General features: G+C 37.7%; 1 protein-coding gene across 1 annotated transcript in view; it reads right to left on the bottom strand.

The window, feature by feature from the left end:
* Nucleotides 1-26,012, bottom strand: part of DBX2 (developing brain homeobox 2) — a 40,402-nt gene extending 14,390 nt beyond the window's left edge. The window contains exons 1-2 of the mRNA XM_003825753.5: nt 24,032-26,012; nt 9,641-9,736 (exon numbers count right to left, since the gene is read on the bottom strand). Coding sequence (XP_003825801.1) covers nt 9,641-9,736; nt 24,032-24,434 — 499 coding nt within the window. The 5' untranslated portion in view covers nt 24,435-26,012. The remainder of the gene's footprint in view (nt 1-9,640; nt 9,737-24,031) is intronic.
* Between the last annotated feature and the right edge of the window lie 306 nt (nt 26,013-26,318).

Raw genomic sequence — 26,318 nt, 5'->3', positions numbered from 1 at the left:
TAAACATACACTGAACACCACTGTTAATGCTTACTTTGTGTTAAGCCACTGACATGCATTATTTCATTTAATTCTCACATTGAATCTATGGCATGAACGCTACTATTACTCTCTCCATTTTACAGAAATAAAATGAAACTTAGGAAGGTTAAGTAACTTTGTTCAAGGTCACAAAGCTAGGGTTTCAAACCCAGGAGACAGATACCACAACAAATGTACTAACCCTACACAATACTGGCATAATCTGATTTGTATTTTAGAAGGAAAATGTCAACAAATCTTGGCTTCTACAATGTGATAGCTTCCTTTTCTATTTGTCTAAAAGATTACAAAAATCTCCTGGCTAAGCCCTGGGTTACATCTCATTACAATTCATTCTCACTCTGCAAAATGAACGAATAACTTCTCCCTCTTTCCTTCCAGCTCTGTAACTCTGTATCTCCTTTGAATTGCCATAAACCTGAGATGTCATCAAGCCCAATTCTCTATGAAGGTCTACTTTCATTGATGCCCTTCCATTCATCTTCACATAGGATGTTGGTTATTTCCCCTTTTACATCACTAATTATTTTTGCCTGTCTCATGCCAAGATCATATCTTGAAGTCAGACTTTGACAACTAGATTCACTATTCTTTATCAGAGATTTAAGCAGTTTTATGAAATATTGGTCAATAATAAAAATATTCTGAATATCTCAATATGTGCATCTTTTTTCTAAGTGTGTTTCTTCTCTGAACATTCCTTGGTTTGGATATCAGCCCTTACATGCATGACTTAAGGCAAGTTATTTGGTCTCTTCCAGCTGATTTTATAAGGCTGCTCCCAAAATTCAACGAGATAAGATAACAAAATTTCAGTGCTTAGCTCACATTAAGGATCCCACAAATCTACTTCACTTCCCATTGTTGGATTTTATTTGATCTTTACAAGAATCATATGCCACAGATATCCCTCACTATAGATGAAGACGTGTTCAGAGCAGTCAAGGTCCAAAGACACGCAAAGGACTTAGAGCAAAGCTGGCACCAAGACCTTCTGAATTCAAATTAGTGGCTCTTTCCTCTGCATTCTGGCATGCTTAATTTGTAAATGTATCCAATATACAATTATTACAGCAATAAGTATTAAAAATTAGGAGAAAAAATAAATATCCACTGGTAAAGAAATGCATTTGTAAATTCACTTGGTAAAATTTTAATAAATCATTAAAGATGAGGACGATGAAGGTTAGGCAGCAGCAAAGAAAGTACTTACACTATGATTTTTTAAAGTATGATATTTAAGATATATATTATGTTCACAACTAAGCAAAAATGCAGAGAAAAAAATTGAAAAGACAAAAACAAACACAAAATTGTGTTATTGCATTGTAGCATTCTGGACAAATAATTTGTCTCCACTGTCCATGTTTTAAGTTTGGTTCTATTTTCTAATGAAAACAGGCAAGCATTGTAGCAGCCTTTTTGGGAATAACCAGTCAGTTGCTGAGTTGTTGTTGAGTGATAATCAAAGATGAATCCAATCCATCCTTAAGGTGTTCACAGTCGATAAGAAAAAGTCCAAGAATAATACAGACAGCCACAATACAGTGGGATGAGACTACAGCACAGAAGGCATTAGTGCACCAGATAAGAAGCCACTGAGTTAGGATGGTCAGCAAAGTAGGTCCAAGAAAGAGCAGCACCTAGAAGAACAGCAATTCCTCTTGCTGGCAATCGAGGGAAAGGCAGGTAGAGTCGAGGGATTAGCATTTGCAGAGGCATGAAGCCAGGCGAAGACAAGTGTGAAACATGGCAGATCTAAGTATCTCACACAACCTAGTGTTTCTGGATTGCAGGGTATGACTGGAAAGAACACAGGAGAAAAGCTGGAAACACAGATTAGGGCCAAGGGTGTCTGAAACAAGTTTAGGTTATAACTTGTGAAGGGAAGCCTTGCAAGAAGGACACAAGCAACCTAGCATTTTAGAAAGGCAAATGTCCTCTGAGTTAATAAAACCTTTTATGTCTATATACAGAGTCTAAAACAAATTTATGGTAATCGAAAAAATATGTACCCATCTTTTTCTAAGTAGAATTTGTATAAGTAAGTCTCAAGATTCTATTCATTTTGGCTCTTCTTCACCAAGATCTACATGTTAAAATAAAATAGCGGGGAAATAAAACTCATTTAAATGCCCCTAAAACTTTTAATAGCAACCCATAGGTTTTCCTAATAAGTTGTTTTTAAGTAAAGAAAAAGAAGATTCCCATCAAGAAAGTCTACAAATAAGTTATTCTCACCACTGTGATATACATTAACATTTGGGGCATCGTGAACCCAAACTAGCCCTTGATCTTGAAAGGTGAGACCTGGAGTAAGGGTCAAAGGGTTAACTACTGGGCCTGGTCCTCAAGTTTCAGTGCCCTATAACAAACAATAACTCAACCAATAGACAGGCAAAAAAATACACCAAAAAGTAAAGAATATTATATTCTTTCCTTCTTTACTAGTTGCCTGGTTTCTCTTAGCACTGGTCTCAATACACAAATCAAGCTTGCTTTCATAAAGTGATGCAATGCAGTTCCTACAAGAAGCATATGACAATGCTGCTATTACTAAACCACCATTGATGCTCCTTCCCATGGCTCACCCATGAGTCTTTTGTGGGCAATCTCTGGATCCAACCACAAACACGTTGATGAACCCATACCATTTTCATACCTTCTAAACATACATATAAGCACCTAAATTTTATGTCTCCAAAACACATGTCCAACTATTCATAAATTTATGACAAATGTCTGACTTTTATGGAGACTTCCAGGTAAACAAAAATAAATAATATAAAAAGAAACAGATATGGAGAATAAGGCATGTAGCAGAAATGAGGCTTTAAAAGCTGGAGCCACCAATTCAAGGTGCTACAGGCTCTATCAATTCGAGGATATTATTATTATGCAGCTTCCACATATATTGGGGCTTACATGTGCTGACATATGTGCCAACTACATGCATTATGTCATGTAATCTTTACAACAATCCCTGGAAGAAGAAATTACCACCCCCGTTGTTTACAGGAACAAACTAGGCTCTAGAAAGTTAAGTTGTGCAATTAAAGTCACACATCAAAGCAGAGGGAGGCAAATCAATGCCTTTGTCAAATTACATCAAAGATTGTCAAAGGTACGAGTGGGCAGGGAAAGAAGTGGGAAAGTGGCAACAGTTACATTAAAATAGCAGAATGACCCAGAATAGGCTGGGCGCAGTGGCTCATGCCTGTAATCCCAGCACTTTGGGAGGCGGAGGTGGGCAGATTGCCTGAGGTCAGGAGTTTGAGACCAGCCTGGCCAACACGGTGAAACCGTCTCTACTAAAAATACCAAAATTAGCCAGGTGTGGCGGTGCGTGCCCGTAATCCCAGCTACTCAGGAGGCTAAGGCAGGAATAAGTGCTTGAACCTGGGAGGCACAGGTTGTAGCAAGCCAAGATCATGCCACTGCACTCCAGGCTAGACGGCAGAGCAAGACTCCATCTTAAAAAAAATAAAAATAAAAATAAATAAATAAATAAATAAAAATAAAGAATGACCTGGGATATAAAACTTTTCAAAGTCATGATTCCCTGGATTCCCTGGATCCTGACATGCTCCCTAATTGCCGTCTTCCCCAGCAGCCCTGTATGAAGGGCCCAGTGAAGGGCGCTACAAATGGAGGTATGCTGTGTGTTCATGATATTGTTAAGGAGGGGAGGTTGGGGGAGACAGAAAAACACAGCATGGACAACCTAGTGATCATCATCGCCTTTCCCTATTGCCTCAACTTCCGGAAATCATGACTTAACTCTGAAGACAGGGCAATGGTGTTTGTAGCAGCCAGCAAGCACTACCAAACAAAGACAGACCTTATCCAGTCACTTTCTAAACATCAGACCAAGAGCAAATAGCTGCAGCTCTGGCCTGTCTATCTACACCACTGCAATTCAAAAGCATCTGATACTGTGAACAGCTTGCCAGTAATGTGTGTGATGTTTAGACTCACCAATAACACATGTTAATCTCTGGATCACTGATCCCATTCGGGGACACTTCCTTTGTCCCATATCCTTTCACCTATTGCTTTGAGAAGCTCTATAAAGCCTTCTGGATCATGCATGTCCAGTGCTACTCTTTGCCGCAGCATAGCTTCCAGCACCTGCCATGGCACTGGCCTTCTCTCTGTTTCCTGTTCTGTTCCAGCCTTTGCTCGCAACCTGGGCTACCCTGAGGTAGGCCAAGGAGTGCTATATAAAGGTGACTTCTAACAAGCCATGTTGTTTAAGGTTTGCTTTCTAAGTTTACAGTTTTTCCATATTAAAAACTAATTCATAACTCAGTATTCCCCGACTTTGTAAGGAAAATGATAGCGTAAGTCTATGAAGCACCACTGAATCTAAACCTCTCAAGGTTTTTAGTAAAAAATATCATTATTTCAGGATAACTCAAGCCAGGGGCTACCAATAACACTTTCAGAAACAGAATTCTTTCATCCTTTTATATAGATTCAATAGCTTCTCAGAACTGAAAGGGATAAGAGGTCATTTGTTTAATCCAGGCCTCTCCAACAGGCTAGCTACAACACCATCAACCTCTATTAACTATTTCCTCAAAAGTAGCTCATTTCAAACCTTGAGTCTGTGTCTCTCCCTCCTGGAGTCAATTTTCCTCAAATGGGGGATGGTTCTTGTTTGTGGGCTCACCTTTTCCTGCTGCAATATTCCTCACAGTTGCGACTTCCTACCTCCTATCTTTCAGGGGCTTCTCTTTCATGAAGAGCTTCCTTACCCTTCTTATTTTCAAGTGTGTGTGTGTGTGTATGTGTGTGTGTGTGTGTGTGTGAGAGTGAGTGAGAGTGAGAGAGAGAGAGATGTAATTTTTGCAGATCTGAAGTTTGGAGAGAAAAGACACAACATTTGCCAAACCTGTGTGATTTAAATTAAAAGTCTATCCTTCTGTTTCTATATAATCTTGTATGTGGGGGTGCCACATGATAATACTTATCAAACAGCTTGATTTCTTAGAAATCATTCCCTTATAACAAGCCAAAAATTAACTTTCCCTAAGCTCCACTCATTGGTCCCAATTCTACACTTTATATCTATTTGCATACAGTAGACCTCAGTTAAAGAAAACTCTCATGTTCTCCCTAGCGTTTCTCTTCTCCAGGACAAAAATACTCAATTTTTTTCCCAAAATTCCTGACTAGTCATACAGAGTCTTTGCTATTTTAAGTTGCTGTATACCTCTTAACCTGGTTTTTATATGAGAGTTTGTTCAATGTACCTTTTAAAGTGGGCCTCCAGAACTGAACAGGTGCAGGCAGTCTGACCATTTCAGAGTCCAGTAGTAGTCTGATGTCTCTTGTTCTGGATGGTCTATTTCCAAAAGCACAATCCAACAACCGTGTATCATTTTGTAGACACATACTGAGCTGACAGTACGCTTTCCTGCTTTGTTCTATTCAGTCATTCTCCCCCTCCCCTATTCTTCACTTGTTTTTGGAAACCAAAAATCAGGACTTCATAAGCAGCCCTGTTAGATTTCATGTTATGCTCAGACTAAGGCTATAGACAAGACCAGAGAAAACCACCCCATATTGTTAAGCAGTTACCCTCCCCCACCCATCACCCACCCTTTACTGCTTAAGAACATCTGGGGAGAAAAGGAACTCCATTCCAGGAATATTACTCCAATACTTTCGCTGCCTCTCTAGAACTGCTGAATAGAGCCATCAACTTGGAAAATCTATTGTCTTTGAGTCTCTGACTCCTTTAAACATTGTTCTTGGTTGACTGAATGCCATTTATCTATGGAACACCCCTCCCTGTACTTTTGAGAAGTCAACACCTATTCAACTTATTGCACAAACTTGATTATGTTTTAGACAATATAATTAGCCTCCTTTTTATATTAGAAAAAAAATTCTGCATCCCTCTGAAGATCTTACAATGCTAAGATTAATCCTTATTTAAAAATTGTATGCAGCATTTTGTAGATTTCCACAGATCTGGTTAGTGTCCTCAGTCCACTGGCCACTCCAGCTGAGAGTAGTAAAAGAGAACACAGAAAGGACAGGTGGCAAGAATACTAATCAGAACATTCCCCATCTTTGACCATGAAGCTCATAGAATCAACATACATTCACAATTAGAAAAATAATGTCCCTTCCTTTCTGCCTTCAACACAATCTTAAAAATTCAAACTTGGAGAGTGTATTACTTTTTTTAAGTTTTAACAACAAGAAGAAGATAGCATAATTATCTTAAAATGTAGAATATAAGTTCATCTCCCAAAAGGCACAGCAGTTTGTCTCAGAAGAATACTTGGCTCAAATCTTTATAACGCTGCTCCAAATTTAACCTTTGTCTTTTAAGGCATAAAATTCAAAGGTCAAATTCAAGTTGGATACTCAAAGATGAAACAAAATAATTATCTGATTAATTCAATCAGCTAGTTTACATCATTAAGATTCCTACACTTTAAGTAATTTTAAAAAAGTCATTATTTACATAATTTCCACAACTTTCCATTTCATGTTATTTGAGAAATATGTTATTTTGAAAAGAACCTTGCGGTTGTAATATCAAAGATTTTCCATACACTGCTTTGGGTGAGGGAAGAACTGTTACCACTGCCTTTTAATTTTTCCCCACTGTAAGCATTGTGCTTAAATAGCCTATTAAACTATTTACTATATGTGAGAAGGCCATTGAATGAATGATTGTTACCACATTGCAATGGGAAGTCAGTCGTAAATCTAAGAAGTTAACAAGAAAAACTAAATCAATATTAAATAAATGAATCAGGTTAAGAGTCAAAATTATACTTCACTCACGTAGTTAAAAATGTGCTGGTCTGATCCTACTCTTTGGAAAGAGTGAAGCAATATTGTGAAACAATGATGAGGGCCATTGATTTAATCAGTTATTAAACTTTTTAATATAAACCTAATTTTGGCTGTCTGAGCTGAAACTTAATGCAATTTTATTTGGACAGTACATTTTCCTTTGCTTGTACAATGTTAAATAATACAAAGACCTGGGCATAAAAATCATTCTTATTATTAGAAAAAGGAGAAAAAAAGAAAATCTAGTAAATGCCTTAAATTAAAGAAGATTATTGTACAGATGTAAACCTTATTAACTGTACCTTGGTATCCTGGTTATTTATGTAAAATTCTTTATTGACAGCTTAATTCTACCATGTTATTATTTGCTGTTAATACAAATGAACATTATAAATAAGAAAATATGAAATTCATTTTAGAGTTATAACTAATAATATGAGAAACTATCATTTATTAAAATCACCTGTGGGATCTCTAAACTGTTTTAAAATGCCAACTTTAGAAATGAAGCCAAACCAAGTGCATCATTTTCTATCCTTGATTAGAGCTGTACTGATTTTCAGCTTCTATATTTATTTTTAAGAAAAAGATAAACACAGGACTTCATAAACCTCCAGGGATAAACACTATAATTTACAAGAGTTATGCAAAAGGCACAAAGTAGAAAGGACTGGGAAGCAGATGGAGAAAAATAAGACCTGCTTAAAGTAATTTTTCAAGCAGCAGAGAAGATAAAGTCATCTAGAAAACATCTTTAGCATTACTTTTACATGCTCTATTTACTGAACTGACCCAACCTTTCTTTTCTATCTAGTAAACTGGCCCAAACTTTGATGGCTTGAGACTCTTCAAACGTCCCTATAAAATAAGTACACACACACACCCACACACACACACACACGCACATGAATGTCTGTCCACCTATTACATGGAATTTTTTGTCCATTTCCACTTACCTGAACTGCCAGAGATTTTCTGAAGTAAAAACCCAGTGTCATATCATGATGAAATAACTGAAGCTAAGTGTGGGAACTCTTTTGATCTCCACTCCCGAAATCTAACACTGAAGATTTAATTCCACAGCGATGCCATCATGATACGGTATAAGATATTTGGGTTTTAGGTCTCTACTCCAGAAGTCTTTTCCTGATACTCTAATATATGGTGATAAATGTCTCCTTAATTTGCACAAGAGTTTTCAATTGCCCTCACAGGAGACCACCTTGAAGGAGCGAGTAAAAGGTTTAGTCATGGTTTCTATTTTTCTGTTTGAATTCAATACATTCTAGTTAAATGGACAATTAATAGGTCACTTCCAAAATAGTAGTGTATCAGTCCCGGTTAATAAAGAATCCCCACAGTTGATAATGGGCCCTATGTATTCAGCAAGTCCCTGTATACACTCAGCTCATCCACTAAATCCCTTTTCAGGTAGACAGGGTTATATGGGAAGATGAGCTAGAATGAGTCTATAAAAGTCAGTTTCATTCACTGCTTTATTTTTCAGTCAAGTGCTTTAAATGGTGTCCAGAAATTCACTTGGAATGTGAGACAGGAGAAAAGACTGACACACAGAGCCTTGCTTTATGACCATACAAAAGGGCAACTGACCCTTGCCCAAGCCTTTTCCATGTGAAACGGTTCTTAAAGTTCATCTGCAGAGTGAAAAATCGTGGTGAGGTCGCATGTGGATGAGTCAAGTGAAAGTGACGATTGGTCACGGGTCTGTCACCCATTGTGGCCAGGTCCCAGCCATGTAAAGTGCTCTGTGGGAAAGTATCAGCTCCCTAAAGAGATGCTTAGAGCCTGCAGCTCATTAAACGGCCAGCATTTGCTGCCTCACTTGTCAGGAATTATTCTGTCGAGCAACTGCTTTCCTGAACCATTCCCAAAACACATGCACAGAGGCAGCAGCGATCTGAATTCAACCGTGATGGGGTTCGGCACAAGAGCCTGACTCAACTCTTAATTTCACTTTTCACCTGACAGAGCTGTTAAGCTGAGTAAGTGTTTTCTCTTGGGCAGCTGAAAGAAATGCACCCCTCCACTGGACCTCTTTACCATAAACTCAAATTCCCTGCCTAGATGTTCTCATCTAATCCAGAAATCTCAAGACCAAGGGGAGTTTTACTTTTATGCCTGTGTTTTTCCTTTGAGTGTGAGAGTGTGTGTGTGCACACTGCGAGATTTTGAAAGTCTGTCATTCTCACTCCACCCCCAGACTCTACTAAAATGTTGCTTTTACAATGTTGGGAGAAGAGTTCTCTTGAAAATATTTCCAACAGTTCTGGTTGGTTACCTTCAAGATGCCAAAAAGGAGAGATTTATCTCCTCTCACGATCTTGACAATTTTAAATTATTCTCCATAGACACTTAGTGACTTTCTGTGTTACATTTTAAGCGGAATGGAAATTTTACACAGCACAATTTTTCGCCTTCCTTCCTTTCCTTTTTCCTCTTCTTTAAAGGAGTGTTGCTACACATTTCAGAAAAGCCAAACTGGTCCCTCCGAGATCTTTTATATCAAATGGAAAACAAGTTGCTTTTGGTGATGTGTCGGCCCTGGGTTTCAATGCCATTAGAACTGCTCACAATTGCTCAGTGTGCTGAGGTTTGATAAATCTCTGGAAACCTCTTGAATAGGATCGCTGTGACTTTTAGTGAGGAATTAGCTCCTTGCCATTGCATTACCAATTAGTTTTCCAGAGCACATTAAATCCTGCAGCTTTGGTTTACAGAATAACTGAGGCATTGCTGATGAAGGATAAAAACTTACTTGGAAAAGCAGCGGAGGATGCAGGGCGCCGACAGGAGCCACCGCAGCACGCCGAGTAGAATGGCGGGGCGCTCAGAAGGAAAGGTTTGGAAGGTGCTGCAGAGAAAGCATTGATCTCATTGATTAGCCATTTCTTTAAGACAATATTCAAAACTCCAGTTTCCTAAAAGTCATTGAGTAAATACTTTGCTTAGTTTTAATTTGTATTGAAATTAAAGTTATTATAAAGTAGCCTTTGTCTGTCAAAGAGCATGCCAAATAATCTCATCAAGATTTGAGAGGGGTAGTGAAAAGACGCAAAGAGACTATGAAACACCAAGCTTCTTAGATCATTTTCTGTGCGGTCATCATTATAAATAGTAAACATCAAATATTCCTTTATTTAAAATACCCTAGAACAACACTGTCCAAGAAAACTATCTGTGATGATTGGAAATGTCTATGTCTGTATTGTTCAAAATGGTATCTGCTACCCACATACAGCTACTGTACACTTAAAATGTAGCTAGTATAATGAATAACTGCATATTTACTCTAAATTCACTTATATTTAAATAGACTCATATGACTAGGGGTTATATTAAATAGCACAGCTCTAGGTATCCTACTTACCAAGAAATGATTTAAATGTTATGTGCTTACATTTAATTTTTAAAGTTTATATCTCTTTGCTTATTTTCAGATGGTTCTTTGAAACATATAGTTAGTTGGATTCCAAAGTTGGTAAGAGTAAATTTACTGAGCAATTCCATAACAAAAAGTGGTGTTTCTGATCATATTTACATGACTTAAAGTATTTGAGAATAATCCCATTTTATCTCAAGAGTAATCTAGTCACCCTGAAGATATATGTGTTTCTAGTATAGTGAGTTGCCATGTAATTCTGCTCTGCATAGTTTTATTAAAATAATCTATTCATAAAGTTTTCAGGAGAAATGCATCAACTATTTATTATTACTCCTGTGCAAAAGTATGAAAGAGAGACCCATTTTGGTGGCCAAAAACTTCTATAAACTTTTTTTGAAGTCTCATTAGTATAAGTTGGTCTATTATTTTGACTATAAAACCATCATAGAAATGATGAATCATCCCCTTTGAATTTAACATTTTAAGTTAAACTCTGTTCCTCAGTAGATGAGAACAGCTATAAAGGATAAAACATGAATAATAACTCTCCATTATTGAGCACTTACTGTATGCTATGCTTTGGTTAAGTGCCTTAGACACACCATGTCCTTTCATAGAATAGGTTTAATACAATATAACTGTAGGTGGAGATTGCCTAAAGTGGGCACTTGCCCATACCATGACACATTCAACAGAGTGCCTAGCACATTCTAAACAGTCAAAAAATTTTTTAGTAAATGAACAAATGGTCTTCCAAACTAACAAACAGAAAACTTCCCTGGTCTTAGGGAAAGAATGAGGATCAAGAATTAATCCTTCCCCTGCTTCCTGACCCATCCTAAAACATGGTGTCTCTCATAACTGATGACCTTGAAATCTAAAACATGACTTGAAAATAAATATTTTTATTATTATTCTTTCATATTCAAGGGACAACTTCTTTCCTTTTCTTAATCACATTCGTGAATATTGTTTCCATATGACTACATACCTTTTTGAAGAACACAGTAATTTCATACTTGTATTTTAACGAACTGATGAGCTGTTTATATTTATTTTCACAATTTCTTTGAAGGATGTATCAAAATAAGTATAGTTTCCAATAAGAATTTTTATAGCATTTCAGGGTCCTGGGTGCTTTAAAATTGCAAATTAATCATAAATGCAGTTTTCTTCCTAGCACACAATGGGAAGTTGTTAACATTAATGCTTTTAGGTTTTTTTTAAATACTTGGGTTTTTAAAGAATCAAGTGTTTGTTTTAATGCTGTTTTGAAAATATGGCCGCTAAGCAAAGGCATAAAAAGGAAACCAATTCTGATGTTCAAAAAGTTTTATAAATTTTTTTGAAGTTTCATTGTTATCATAAGTTGTTCTTATATTGACTATAAAACTGTCATGGAAATTATAAATCATTTCATTTGAATTTTACATCTTAAATTATGTTACAAGAGTATGGCATTATTTATGCAGATTTACATTTTCATTATTGCTATGGATATATGAAGTACTTCAGAAAGAAGAAATATAAAAGTTGCCTAATTATGTTTATTTTCAAGCATTTCTGTTAGCTAACTTATTTCCCCTCCAAGATAAACATTCTATAAATAATAAAATGATGGCTCTTGTGCTGTTTTGTTTTGGACTTTTGTTGTTATTGTTGTTGTCTTTTGAGGTAAAAGAAAAAAAAAGACTCAGCAATGTTACATTTGCTGACATAAAATTAAACATTTACCATGTTAACTGGAAACAGAAAACAAAATAAAAGGTTTTGGTTTTGTTTTTTGCTTAATTAGGGCATAGAAAATGTGATCATACTACTGATATCATTAATATGAGGATGCAATATGTATGCAATATGTGTGTGTATATATTGCATACATATTGCATCCTTATATATACATATATATTACAAATTTTTCTATTCTAACCAAAATGTTTCTCATCCCAACCCTAGGGCCCTAAAAGTGGGAAAATAAAATATTTTAAAAATGGATGGTTTACTTAAAATAAATGATCAATTAAATTCTTAGTGATAAGTGTGGTTTACAGATATCTGATCTTAATGCTGAATTTAACCAGAAAAACCATTTTAATTGAATAGTCTATTATATCTCTCTACATTACCCTATCTTAATATAAAAAAGCTGTAATCAAAATGACAGTATCAAAATCTGTAATTGCAAAAAAAGTAATCATAATCTACAGTAACAATTCTAGTTTTGACTAAAGAACTGGACTTCTTCACATTTTGTGATGTGACCAGGCTTGAAGTTCTATCGTGTACAATTTTTCACCATTTTAAATCACCTTTTTGACATGCATATTTACACACGAGTTTAAGTCAATTCCTGATTGCTATACATAAATACATCTTGTTTAAGCTGGTTTATGTGAAAATCACTGTAAAATTCCAATTAAGTGCTTTTTTTTTTTTTTTTACATGTTCCTATTTTGACCTAAGTCAAATGCTAATCCAGTGAGCACGTGACTGCAGGAGCACTGAATGGCCTTAAGAAATCACCATTTAAAACAATGCACTGCATTGAAGGTATATATATATATATATATATATATATATATATATATATGTATCACACTTTTAACTTTAGTGAACCATATACATTTTTTAAGTAATGACCAAAACAGGAAACTCTGCTTTGATGAAAACAAAGTGACAAGTTGATAGATGTGCTGTAAACCCTTAAGAACTACTTGGAAGGTGCTCCGAAAAAGGTAGAAAAGGTAATTTGATCCTAGATAAAATGCATTTCAAACCCATCAGTGCCATCTAGATGCAGTTGCTTAATCATTTATCATGTTAGAAATGATTAACTGTAGGCTCACTGAACAATATTTATAATGATAATATTTAAGGAGTGCTTACTATATATCAGGCACTGGACTAGCTACAAATTTAACACATGCTATCTCATTGATTCATTAACATTCGACACATCTGAAATGTGATTATGACTGCTCACAGCAAATTAAAAGAAAAAAGGATGAGAAAAACAATAAAGATTTAATATAATAATTAATTACTAGCCATGAGGGATAGATTTCATGCACCATGACTCTGCCAGTTATTCAATAAGAGCTAGACCCTGGACAACTGACACATCTCCCAAGATTTCCATGAGAGAGAAAAAAAAAATGGCCTTTCCTCTGGAAAAAAATATAAACAGTTCAGGTTCTACAGCATGACGTCAGGTTGTATTAACACAACATCTCGAGACACTCCAAATTTCATATCCTACTATGATGGTTACTACTGAGTGTCAACTTGATTAGATTGAAGGATGCAAAGTACTGGTCCTGGGTGTGTCTGCGAGGGTGTTGCAAGGGAGATTAACATTTGAGTCACTGGGCTGGGAAAGGCAGACCCACCCTTAATCTGGGTGGGCACTATCTAATCAGCTGCCAGCGCAGATAGAATATAAAGCAGGCAGAAAAAAGTGAAAAGACTAGACTGGCCTAGCCTACCAGCCTACATCTTTCTCCTGTGCTTCCTTCCCTCAAACATTGGACTCCAAGTTCTTCAGTTATGGGACTCGAACTGGCTCTCCTTGCTCCTCAGCTTGCATACATCCTATTGTGAGACCTTGTGATCTTGTGTTAATAGTTAATAAACTCCCCTTTACATATATGCCTATATATCCTATTAGTTCTGTTCCTCTGGAGAACCCTGACTGATACACCTATCAATCAAGCTTCCAATTTCTGTGTGAAACTGTTATGAGTTACAAACAAAATGACTTAAAAATTTTGGAACTAAACTGGGGCTTGTCTGAATCCAAATGACTAAAATTATGTATTCAGAGAAAACTTCATGAACTTTCCGTATGACTTATTTGAAGATACAGATTCAAGATATCTTTTATCTTGCATGTTTATTTAAGATGGGAACTTATAGCCAACCTAATGGTGAACTAGCCTGATTTTTTTTAACTTAGCTGACTAGATGGTTCTGTGATACAAGTATCCCATAGCCAAGCAAGGTTACAAGTTTAGCTAGAAAACAATAATTTTTTAAATTTTTTTTGTTCTTTTTATTCTCCTTTAGTAATGGAGAAGAACATCAGGAATCTAAATGGTGTGAAGCCACATTCTTATTGGCAATACAAACAAATTATGGTACTAACTGACTTGAACTGACATTTCAAAGGAAGAATACTAAAGACCACTAATAAAACCTTCAAATAAATTTCAGGAACCACTGCATTTAAGAAGGATGAGGAGAAATGATAGAAGGTTCCAAAGTATCTTACTAAGGCAACCACCGGGGGGAAGAAAAAAAAAACAACCTCTAGGAAAGAATGACAGGGAAGTAAATAATTAAGAATATTATTATAACAAATAATAATATTAATAATAAATTAATTAAAACTAATCATTAATAATGAATTAAAATAATTAACTAAATAATAATTAATAATAAATTAAAATTAATAAATTATAAATAAAATAATAATAAAGAATGACAGGGAAGTAAATAATTCCAAAAGGATGGTTTTAATGACCTCCTTCACATGCCAGGTACGTGGCCACTAAGAAGTCAAAAATCTAAACTTCTGACTTGCAAATAATACACAATTGAACCGACAGTCTAGGGTGGAGGGCACCCAAAACAAGACTCCAAAGAGCAGCAAACATCTATCTTGAATAGTTAGAACAAAGAAATATCAATTAGCTAATGAAGTTTGATTTATTTTAATACTTAGTCCATCTGAAAGTAATTCGTTTATGTGATCTAATTGCAAACCTTGCCTTCAATCAACACGCATAGCAAGTTAGGTAAATTCATCCTTTGCTTTTCTGTTTATCAGAAAACAAGAGAAGCCCGCATTTTTTGCCTCAAAAGTGTTTTAAAGACAGAAAAACAAAGGGTCTTAATGTTTTGGTACAGCTCATGAGAAGATATATCAAGTGCAGTGTCTACTTGTTTGCTTCTATCCTTTCAATTTAGGGCAAATAGTATGTGCTGCCTGTCAAGTGCTGAGCACTGCACTGTGTGCTGGGACTACAAAGATTGAAAAAGGAGTTTCCTTCCTGGAATAATTTATATTTTTTAATATTCTTTAACTTACAGATTTGAGTCTGCTGGTTAATGAAATGAAATGTAAATTTCTCAGTTACTCCAAGTTCAGTTTTGTTCAGTGAAAGCTGACACACTCCCCAAGGAGATGCAATCTAACAAAATTCATACTGTGAACATCCATAGCCAGCGGTTCTCAACCCTGAATACACATTAGAATTGTCTGGGCTGCTTCTCAAAGATACAGATGCCTAGCCCCCACATCAATTGTTTTAAATCAGGCTGGCTAGAACTGGACACCCGCATAACATTTTTTCACTTTGTAGGTGATTATAATATAGAGCAAGGATGAGACCGTGAAAAGAACATAAAACAACACCTGACACATTGTAGACATTCAATAAATGTTAGCCTCTCCTCCTGCCATTAGTATATAATCTGAGATCAAGACTAAAACAGCACATAAAAAAGCAGTATTGTGCAGACTTCTACTGAAATACAGAATAAAAAGAAAAGGATATTTTAAGAAAGCCTTGTTCAAAGAAGGCTTTAAGCAGGAGAAACATCTTAATCAGGGCCTTGATTTGGAAAGTACTTGGAAGGGCAAAAGAAGAGAATGAAACCATTCCAAGAAGAAAAGGTTGCAGGGACAAAGGAAAAGAGGCAAGGATGGTGTTAACACATGGGGCAGGTGAAGGAGACCAGCCTGGCTACTGGGACAAGGCTCCACGGGTGAACATTAAGCAATGTGGCTAGAAGAGTTAAATACAGTTGATGGAATGAAGGCCTTAAAGGCCAAACTAGGTAATTTCATTTAATCTGTAGTCAAATTGGATAATTTAGGTTTTCCTGAGTAGCTTGGTGACATGATGAAAACTACATTTGAGAAAAGTACACCTGGCAGTGGTGGACGGGATGCAGCGGAATAAAGAAGGGCCAAAGGGAAAGCTGCTATGCAGTAACAACATGCTGTAGCAACAGGTGCTGACAAGCATTTGTGTGAACACTTCCAGCAACATCTTATCTATCCTCACAACACCAACAAGTTGACAGGGTCTGGCTTCCCTCCAGCTGTGGGACGTTAGTTCACCATGACCATCACAGGTGCCCAGGGTCATCACCTCTGCTGCCTTACCCTTCAGGGAGTCTCCATTAGACCGCTCTGAAAAAATGATCTAAACTTGAGGAGATTCCTTGCTCTTTTTATTATAAAGTCTATGTCACAGAAGAGAATACTATAAGCCTTTGTGAAGGTTCCCTGAGCTCCCGGCTATACCACTCTGTGTGATTAATTCCTGCATTGGTCTACTCCAGCAGAAGACAGACCTAGCAGGAAGTGTATCTGATATTGGTTATCTTGATTTCATCCTGGGACAGATTTTAAATGATCACATATTATTTGGTACTCCTTCCATTGAAAGGTGGGGTCTGTTTCTTCTTCCTTTGAATTTGGAATGGCCTTGGTGACTTGCTTAACCAAGAGACATGGCAGATATGACATTCTGAAACTTCTGCAACTAAGTCTTATGAAGTTCCAGAATGTCACTTCCAAGACTAAGTCATAAGAAACTGCAAGGCTTCATATGACCTAGTATTGGAAGTATCAGAATGTCCAAAGTTCCAAAGCACATGGGTTTTTGGAATGTGTGCTCTTGGTGTTCTCCCTTTCAGAATCCAGCCACTCTGCTATAGAAAGGCCAAGAAACTTGGAAAGCCCAAGTGTGAATGCTGCAATAAACAGCTCCAGTTGAGCAACCAATCAACAGATGGCATCAGTGCCAGCCATGTGAGTAACCATCTTGGACATCCAGCTCAGTCAAACCTTCCCATGAGTTTAGTCCCAGTAGACATCTAACATCACTCAAGATTCTAAGTGGGAACCACCCAACTGAGCCCAGTCAGCCCACAAAACTGTAAGAGAAAATAATAAATTATTCTTCAAGCCACTGAGTTTTGGGATGGTTTCTTATACACAACGCCCCTTTTACCAATAATTTGCTTATGGTGAAATGGTGGGAAGGAGTCCTGCACATCTTTTCCTGTATCTTACCAGTGGGCTTTTGAGGTATGTGCTTTAAAGTCAAATGCTGACTCTACCACTGTTCACATTTTGAAATGAGGAAAGAGAGGCTCTGTGAGGTTATACGAATTCCTTATGGTTACAGAATCAGTAATCTGAAGACCTTGAATCTAGACTTTTAAATACAGGAAAGCTCAGAGAGCTATAGGTAGTTTTAAATTTAACCAATTTGCCATTTACACGTTGGAGCAAGCGCTGGCATACTTATATTATAAAAAGCAAGATAGTAAATACTTTATGGTTTGTGAGCTACACAGTCTCCATTATGACTATTCAATAGAAAAGCAGCTATAGAAAATATGTAAACAGATAGGTGTTATTCTGTTCTAGCTTTAAACAATCAGATGGTCTTTTTTGTTTCAGACCCAATATAACCACAAAACTTGTTCAATACACCTAAACTCAATCCAGCCCTAGGTTATCTATTAAAAACTTGCCAGCAGTCACGGTTTTTATTCCTTTTTAAATGTACATAAATTTTCTCAAAGAATGACTTATTAACTCCTTCACATATTTTAATTTTAAAAATAATAGAGACTTAAAGTTTTAAAGAACAAGAAATTTTGAGCCTTTTCAAGAGGCTTTGTGGAAATCTATATATTGTATATTCTATTTCTGATGGTCGCTTAGAGTTAACAAAAAATTAAGGTTGTTATGGCATGGTCCCTGAACATGTGAAAGAAAAGTGAAAAATCTAGTCATCTGTGCATCATTTATAAACAAGAAGGCATTAAAATAGTCAGCAATTTTTACAAAAAGACCCAACCTTTTTTTTTTTTGTTTTCCTTTCCTTTTCCTGAATGCTTTGGTTCTAAAAGTCTAAAAACTCCTATAGGCTTTTTGATCTTTGGTTTCAGAGAGAATTTTAGTACCTTAAGTTGACTGTTCACATACCTCACAAAAGTGTGCCCCTGAAATATTCTCAACTAATAGCTGGTTGACAAAATGAATAATCCTATTAAAAATGAAATCAGCTATGGTAACTTTATATAGAGTGATGGATCACTCAGCATTGCCAAGTTAAGTATTGACTGGAGGCTAAAAAGAATGAAAGAGAGAGATTTCATTAAAAGTGGAAACATTACTGAAAGTAAAATAAAACATTTTGGAATAAAATATACAAGGGCCTGGTAAGTATGTTATATGTTAAGGCAAAAATCCAATTTCTTACTAAGAGAGTATAAAATAGAAACATGATCTAATGAAGTCTAAAATGAGGATTCTAACAAGCATTCCTAGATAAAAATCATATTGTTTCATTTTACAACTTGCCTTTTTATTCCTGACAGACTCCAGGTGTATTTGAACGAAAACTCAGTTATTTAAACTGACTTAAAAGTTGTGTCCTTTCATTGTATATATAAAGAAAAACTACTGTAATTAGAAAAACTTTACTTAGAGCTTCTTCTAACTGAAAATTAAGTAGACAAACACTGTATTAAGGGCTGCAAAGCAAGACCCTCAAAAGATCTTTGTATTTAATGCCCACCCTAACATAAGAACACATTTGTTTAAATGTTTTAAATAACATTTCATTTTTGTATAAACTTTCATAGCAAAGAATCTCAAAGGATTTTATGAACACAATGATTAAACAGAAATCATGCATGGATGTTGTGTCCTTCACTTTTAAGTTGCTACCATTTCCCTCATTGTTCAGCGCAAATCTAACTGTAAAATATCTTCTTACAGCAAAAAGACATCTGGTGGTCACTAAGAACAGGAAGGAGGTGGCACACCCAAAGAGAACTATCATGGAGTCTAAGCACAGCTTAGGTTCCAATATCTGAACCACATCCATGGCAAACAAATATAAATAAAATCACCCTTGGCAATCCCTTTGTTTTTTTATTTGTTTGTTTGTTTGTTTTTTAGACAGAGTCTCACTCTGTTGCCCAGGCTGGAGTGCAGTGGTGCAATCACAGAAATCCCTTTAAATTGCCCAAAACATATGGCATACTTTTGACTTCATGTAGCACAACCCTGAACACTCTAAATTCTACGTTTAATTCTACGTAAGTCCATACATAAATTTATGGGCATTCAAACCATCGTACCCCTTAAAATAACCCTCAAATCCCTAAAGGAATGGAGCTAAGTAAGTGGAAAGTTCTAAAACCTTCTTATTTGCCTGCTCCATGTACTCCTGTTTTATTATTAAACCTCAAGAGTTTTAGTACATATTACCAGAATGAAATTTGCTTGTTGTTGGAGCAAAGAAGAGAAGCATGTGTTGGGGCAAAGGAGAGATAGAGATATTGGTTCTAACAGTCTCTTTTATTTTATCCACTGCAAGAACTTCTCCTTGAACCTGAAGGTGTTTATTAACTTAGGGACCATAGAGCTGATTACTCATGAACTAGGTAAAAGTTATTAATATGTTAGTTTTAAATAAAAAGGTATGTTGAGCAGATTACAGAAAAATATACAGATATGGAAAGAATATGGTTCTGGTATTCTCAAAAAATTCCACCAAAGGATGACTGGAGTGATGGCCTCAGCAAAGTGATGGACTAGCATAGGTCCTATCACTATCCCATTCGGAATCCCCGTTGTCATCCTGGTTCTGAATCAGCATCATCAACACTCAAAATTATATGATTTTAATTTGTCAAAATGAATCTAAACCATAGTGTCAGCAACAGAAAGCTCTAATTTGGACTTAAAAAATAAGATCACAAAGTCTTTACTTAGACTGGAATCCCCACTTTGAGCACAAATCCCTTTTCTCCCTTGCCTAGGTGCCTAAAATGTAAAAGAGGCCATTTTATTTCACACTTTCAGTGTATCTCAGTGGAGGAAAAAACTACCGTTTGCAGCACCAGACATAAGTGTGAATAGTTTCAGACAGTCAACAATTAATGGGTAAACAGTACTTGGGATTGGGAGACAGACAAGAAAACTAGAGTGCACATTAAGTATTGATGGTCAGATACAATCCTAACCGGATGCCAGAAAAAAAAAATACTAATGCTCTTTTCTTTACTACACAGAATGACTTACTTGGCAAAAGTACTTTTTAAAAAAGCAGTTCAATTCACCTATCCAGAATGAACATTTGCTTTCCAATCCTTTCATATGCAGCACAAGAATAGATTTAATAAACAATAAAGGAAATTATATTCAGGAAATTATTTTTGTGTCAAACATTTTCTAAAATGCTTAAAATAACAAATGTTATTAATAAACATGACTATTTGTTCCACTTATTTTGAAGAGAATTGATGGCATAACCACCAATTGGAAAACTGATGTCATTCTGTAGCCAGGAGAATTTAAATCTTTCAGCATTTTACATTTTGAGGCCCTCTTTTATATACAAAGACATGAATATTTTAATCGGGCATAATATTTTCCAAATATTGTCACAAATAATGGCATCAGGAAACTTCTGAGGAAGGATGTCTAATAATCAGAGTTTACTCAAAAAACCTCCTGGTTTCCACTAATAAACTATAATACATCCATGACATTTTTTCTTTTTTCAGATATAAGCCCTGGAGGAGAACCTATTTACTACCCAATATTGCCCTAAATGTGCCCCTCCCTAGCCCTGAGCCCTTTGATTTTTAGAGTTTTAAAACTATTCTATATAAACAACTTGACAACATATAGCTATGAAGTGTGGCTTTTCTTGCTGTAAATACTCAAACTTAACAATTTTCGGGGATGAAGCACTGACAACTCTACTTTCATCCATGACCTGTAAATCTGTGTTACTGTGTTTAACTGTCACCACCTTTCAAATATATTTCATAACAAGAGGAAAGGGAAAGCTAATTTCTTCCATTATGGGCTGAGGGGCAAAATCACAATCTGATTTATTATTGTGATACTATGTAATTGGTGATCCAATTGGCCCTCATTATTTTCTTCTAGTCAATGAAAGGTAGGAGTCTGAAGATTTTGGGCAATTTTTTCTCTTTCACAAGTTCATAGATGATTAAAGTGATACTTGGGACAAAAACAAAATGAGCAAATGAAATAGTCATTGAGAAAAACAACTGGAATCCCCATAGCCACCTCATTAGCTTATTAGGAGGATTAAAGGAGCTATTTTGAAAATGGCTGCTAACCTATAAAGCAGTACAGAACATGGAATGTAAGCTCTACAAGGGCCGAGACAGTCATCTGTTTTGTTAACTGATTATGCCAATGGCCTAGAACAGAGCCTGATACATGGGAGACACTCAGTAAGCATGTGCTGAATGAATGAAATATATGGTATATTTAATAGTAGGTAACAAAAATAACGAAAAATAATGAAACCAAAATGCATGCAGAAGCATAAATCCCGCAGTTAAACGGTGCTATATTTCACCAATGAACTTAAAAATAACTCTGGGGCTTTCTTATTCAAATTTAGATGTGGTGCACTCAACAAATTAAGGCTGGGAAAAAAGTGGGTAGTCAACATGCAGAAATTACTAAAATCAGATTTTGTGGTCCACTCCCAAGTTAGTGTCTAAAGGATCAGAACTGGTTGTTCGATAACATTTCAGAAAAATATGGTATTATCTTCCCGAAAACAAAGCTTCTCCAACTCTTATGCTGTCCCCAGAACACCAAATCACTATTTCATCCTCACCTAATTTCCACCTGATAGAAAAAATTGTTGGCAGTCCATTATAACTTCATAATTGTACACTGCATAAAATAATTCCCACATTTGGTAAGGCAAGAATCTGTAATTTAAATAAAACCGGGGCAATGTTCAGAAAACTACATTCTTTATCCAATTATAAAAATAAATCAGTATAAATTCTGGTTTTTAAGCAGCATATTTGTGGGGTCAAATTCATGAGATTTTAGTTTTCTTCTTTAGATATTTTTCTAGTTTCAGAAACTAATGTTTTCTTTACAAGAATAATTTGTTAAAAAACAAAGGTTGTTTGTTCAAATGAAAATTAATCTAGAACATCATATCTTCAATGAGTATTGAATAAAATATTTGGAAAAATACATGCTTAAACTGTATTAGAATACTTCAAAAGGGAATATAAATTCTTACAACCCTCGTAATTATTCCAAAAACAATGTTTGCAATTGGACACTTTAGTTAAGTGTACAAGAATGAATATGTTCTAGAAAATAAAAAGAATGTACTTAGGAAAACTTTTAACCTTTAGTTGCAATATTTTGAAATAAATAAATATAGTAAATTATTTTTGAGGGTTATCGAAATAACTGCACTTGATTTGCATTTATTTTATTTAAATGTAATCTGTGAAATCTGCAAAGGTTAAAATTAAATATCTTTTCATGGCGGAGACAATTACGATTAGAAAAAGCTTAGGAATCCTTGAAAAATAACTTCTATCAACACAATGCCAAGCCACCAAAAGTTATGCAAATCAACAAATTTTCTGGAAAATGTTATTTTTATGAAATATAATTTATTAACTCTCTTCCAAGTGAACCTGCTTTATGCCTAATTTTTCTAACACTTCAAAAAGAACAGAGAGGCCCAAATTTCCATAAACTTTGCCTTAACTGTTTGTTCCTCTTTCAGGGTGCAAAAAAGGCTCCCTAGCATTTAGGTTTTACACTAGGTGAATGAGACCGGTGTTCATATAGTTATATTTGTTCCATTCTGTTAGTAACCATTTCAAAGTGAAAGACCAAGACAGGTTCTAAACATGTTAAATTCTATAAAGCCATTAGCAATAAATTTGATCCGGCAGTTTGCTGGGACAATGGAAACTGCTGAAAAAGCGTCTATTAGTCATTCTGGACAAACCCATCGGGATTAAAAGAATGAGTTAAGATCGTTTAAGGACGCAGCCAAAAAAAAAAAAAATCCAATTGGGTCTCAGTTTCTGTGTCTCTAAGAGGCTTTTCCCTTTTATCACTGACAATTTCAGGGAGCCCTACATAACATTTGCTAATATTTGAGTAAATTGTCGTCATCCTTCTTCCCAGTCCCACTAGTTAGGTTTCATACGGTGATTAAAATAAACCCAAACTGCCCTTCTTTCGGTAAATTCTTATTTATTGGTGAACTTCCTACTCCAGTTGCCAATTCAGCTGTTTTTCAGCTCAGCACAAATAAAAAGTCGGCCTTCATTTCTTTGCGCCTAAAGTGATCCAAAATTTAAGAGTGGAGAAAGCCAGAACTTTGCGCAACTCTCCTTCCAAAGATCTTTGCGCGCGTTCCTGAGATACCCCGACCATCCTAACAGTTTGAGTGGCAAAATCTCCCCAAGTTGGGCCGCGCAAATCTCTCCTTGTCAAGAACTTTTCTGAGAGCTGGTGTCGTGCAGCCCGGGAGACAGGAGCGGGCAGGTTAGAAACTTTGAACTTGGTGAAACCTCTTGAGACTGATCCAGGCAGGCCGTAGAACCCTCAGAGTTTCCCAGTTAAGGCCAAAAAGTTAAGCAGCCCTACCACCTGTTGAAAGAAGGGAACAGCAAAGAAGCTGGTGGAATGGGTTGGGATGGGGCAAAAAAGAATCACAGAAAGTGGTGTGCCTCCGCCTGGGCCCCCTACTCCCGAAGTGGCATCTCCACTAAAGCTCGAGATGCTCCAGGAAGTTCCCAAACCGGCTCTCCCTGGGCGCAGTGCGCACCGCCGGCGCTCCCAGATCCCGGGACCACCCGGCCTGGGGGCGCGGGCGCGGCTGGGGAGGGAGGGGAGAGCTGGCTCACCTGGCGCTGAAGGCTGGAAGGTACAGTCTCGGTCCCCCGGAGCCCGGCCCGGCAGCCTCGCACTGTCCGCAGAGGGACTGAACACTTGAAAAGCCCACCGCGTTCCGTAGGGCGCCCCGGCGGGGCTAACTTGTTCGGCTGCGGGGCACAGCTTTAGGGGAACTGGGCTAGCGGGCAGGGGCCGGAGCTGCGCGCCCGCGGTGGCCAGGGCGGTCGCCGGGTCGTGGGGCGCGGGCGGCTGCAGCCTGGGCGTTGGGGCGCCCCCGACCCGCAGCAAATTCTCGATTAGGAAACTCTTGCCCAGGTTGCCAAAGCCGGGCGCAGCGGGGAGGTTGAGGAGCGCGGAGGAAGCCACAACGTCCCAGTACGCACCGGCGTGGGCTGCCACCGCGCTGGGGAGCATAGTGCGGCGCCAACCGGTCTGCTGCGCGTCCGCCTTGCGCCCGCCTGTCGCCCGGGCGCTCCGCACCGCGCCCAGAGCCGCAGTTTCTCGCCGCCGCCTCCCGCAGGGCTGGAGCGCGCGGAGCCGGGCGGGGAGGAGAGGCCACCCGGGACGGCGGCGGACTTGGAACGATATTATTTATTTGCGTTGGGCGTTTTTTTAAGGGATAGGAGGAGTGAGTGTGGGAGGGGGAAGCTGTGAGTTTCTCTGGCCGACAGCGTAGGCTCTGGGAGCGCCGGGGGGAGTCTTTCCCCCTCTCTATGCAGATCTGGACGGGTTTTTTTTGTTGTTTTTTTTTCTGGACGGACGGAAGGTGTGTCCAGCCCGTCCATTCATGTCACCAGCCCCACAAAGTGACAGACGCGGCCAACAATAAGGGTAGTGCTGTGGCAAGGGGAGGAGACTCGTAGTGGGAGGAGGTGGGCGTGGAGGCGACGTGAATCGGGCGCGCTCGCCGCCTCCCCGCTGCCGTGCAGAGCCGTGGCACTCTCGCTAGAGCCCAGGCAGTCCCCCAGGCGCGGGGTCGGGTGGACGCTGGCCTGGAGCGCCCGGAGGGCGGGGTGGGGGTGGGGGGGACGCGCTGGCGTCTGGGGTGTCTCCGCGTACTACTGTTGGGCGAACCCTGGCTCTCCGGTGTTGGTTGTCACTTGAGCAACTGATGGGCTTCCAGGGGAAGTAAACGGAGTCGCTAGTGGCTGGAGGGGCTGTTATCAGGGTCAGTGGAAGGTATCACCGAGACTGTTGTAGCTGTGCCGCCCTTGAAAAGTTACCTCTGAAAGAGTGGGTTGTTTGCGTATTAAATGAGGCCCTTATGTTATAAGGGAGAAGGAGATGTGTTTTTCTCGGAGACCTTTTAAGAAATTTCTGTTTCCAGTGACTCATTTCCGGTCACCTTTTAATAAGATTTGTTTTTAAGGATTGTGGGGAGAGCTGCTTACAGCTCCTTCACTCTAGAAGAGAGGATCTAATACATTTTGATCTAGAGAAGGAGCTCATAGTCGGAGTTGGTTAAATGCCAAATGACAGATGGTTGCGTCCAAAACCTAGAGGGAAAAAACCACCAGCAGGTCCTCCTAGATATTGGTAGTTGTGTACGTCTCTGCAGGGAGACGGGGATGAAAACACTGCGTTACTTAGGATTACAGCTGGTCTTTTTTTTTCTTCTGAAAATTTAAGTATTTTAAAATTTATTAACAGTTTGCTAAGTGGGAACTGGACAGATGAAAAGCATGGTTGTGTGTGTGTGTGTGTGTAAATAAAGCTTGCTTTTTAACCACAAGATGACTTTGGGAAGGCTGCTCCTTTAGGAAACTCTGTAACAGTGGAGTGTTAAAACTGTGAACTCTCTGCCAATTAACACTTACCATTGCTACTCTCCTGTCCAAATTTAGATGAATTTATTCAGAATGAGATTTTTTAAGGATGTCTGTGAAGTTTGGAGCCACATTATATTTTTCCTCTTTATCCTAAGAATAATTTGGTTTCTGGCCTCAGTTTAGTTAAAAGCTACCTAGAGTTGCCAGGTTAGTGAGATAAATATTCTTCTTAAGTTCACTTTATGGTGAATTTAAATGTCCAGCTTCATCAAAGATGAGCGTAGGTAACTAAATTAATAAAGTTTGGGTTTTTTTTCTAAGCTGGTGGACAATTTTATGACCTGCCGCTAAATGGGAGGAAAGTTATTTGCAAGACTGATTTATACTACCGATGTTCGTTCACTTGTTGATTTAGTCAGCAGACCTTTACTGAGCATTTCATATTTATTGAACACTTGTGGTGGTCTTGGGAATACATAGAAGAAAGATCTGGTCCTTGCCTCGTGGGAATTCACAGCCTACTGGGAGG

Source organism: Pan paniscus, chromosome 10 (assembly GCF_029289425.2).
Source record: "Pan paniscus chromosome 10, NHGRI_mPanPan1-v2.0_pri, whole genome shotgun sequence".
In the NCBI taxonomy this organism is placed as follows: domain Eukaryota; kingdom Metazoa; phylum Chordata; class Mammalia; order Primates; family Hominidae; genus Pan; species Pan paniscus.
Note: the sequence above shows the minus strand (reverse complement) of the source record. Positions and strands in the feature narration are given on the sequence as shown.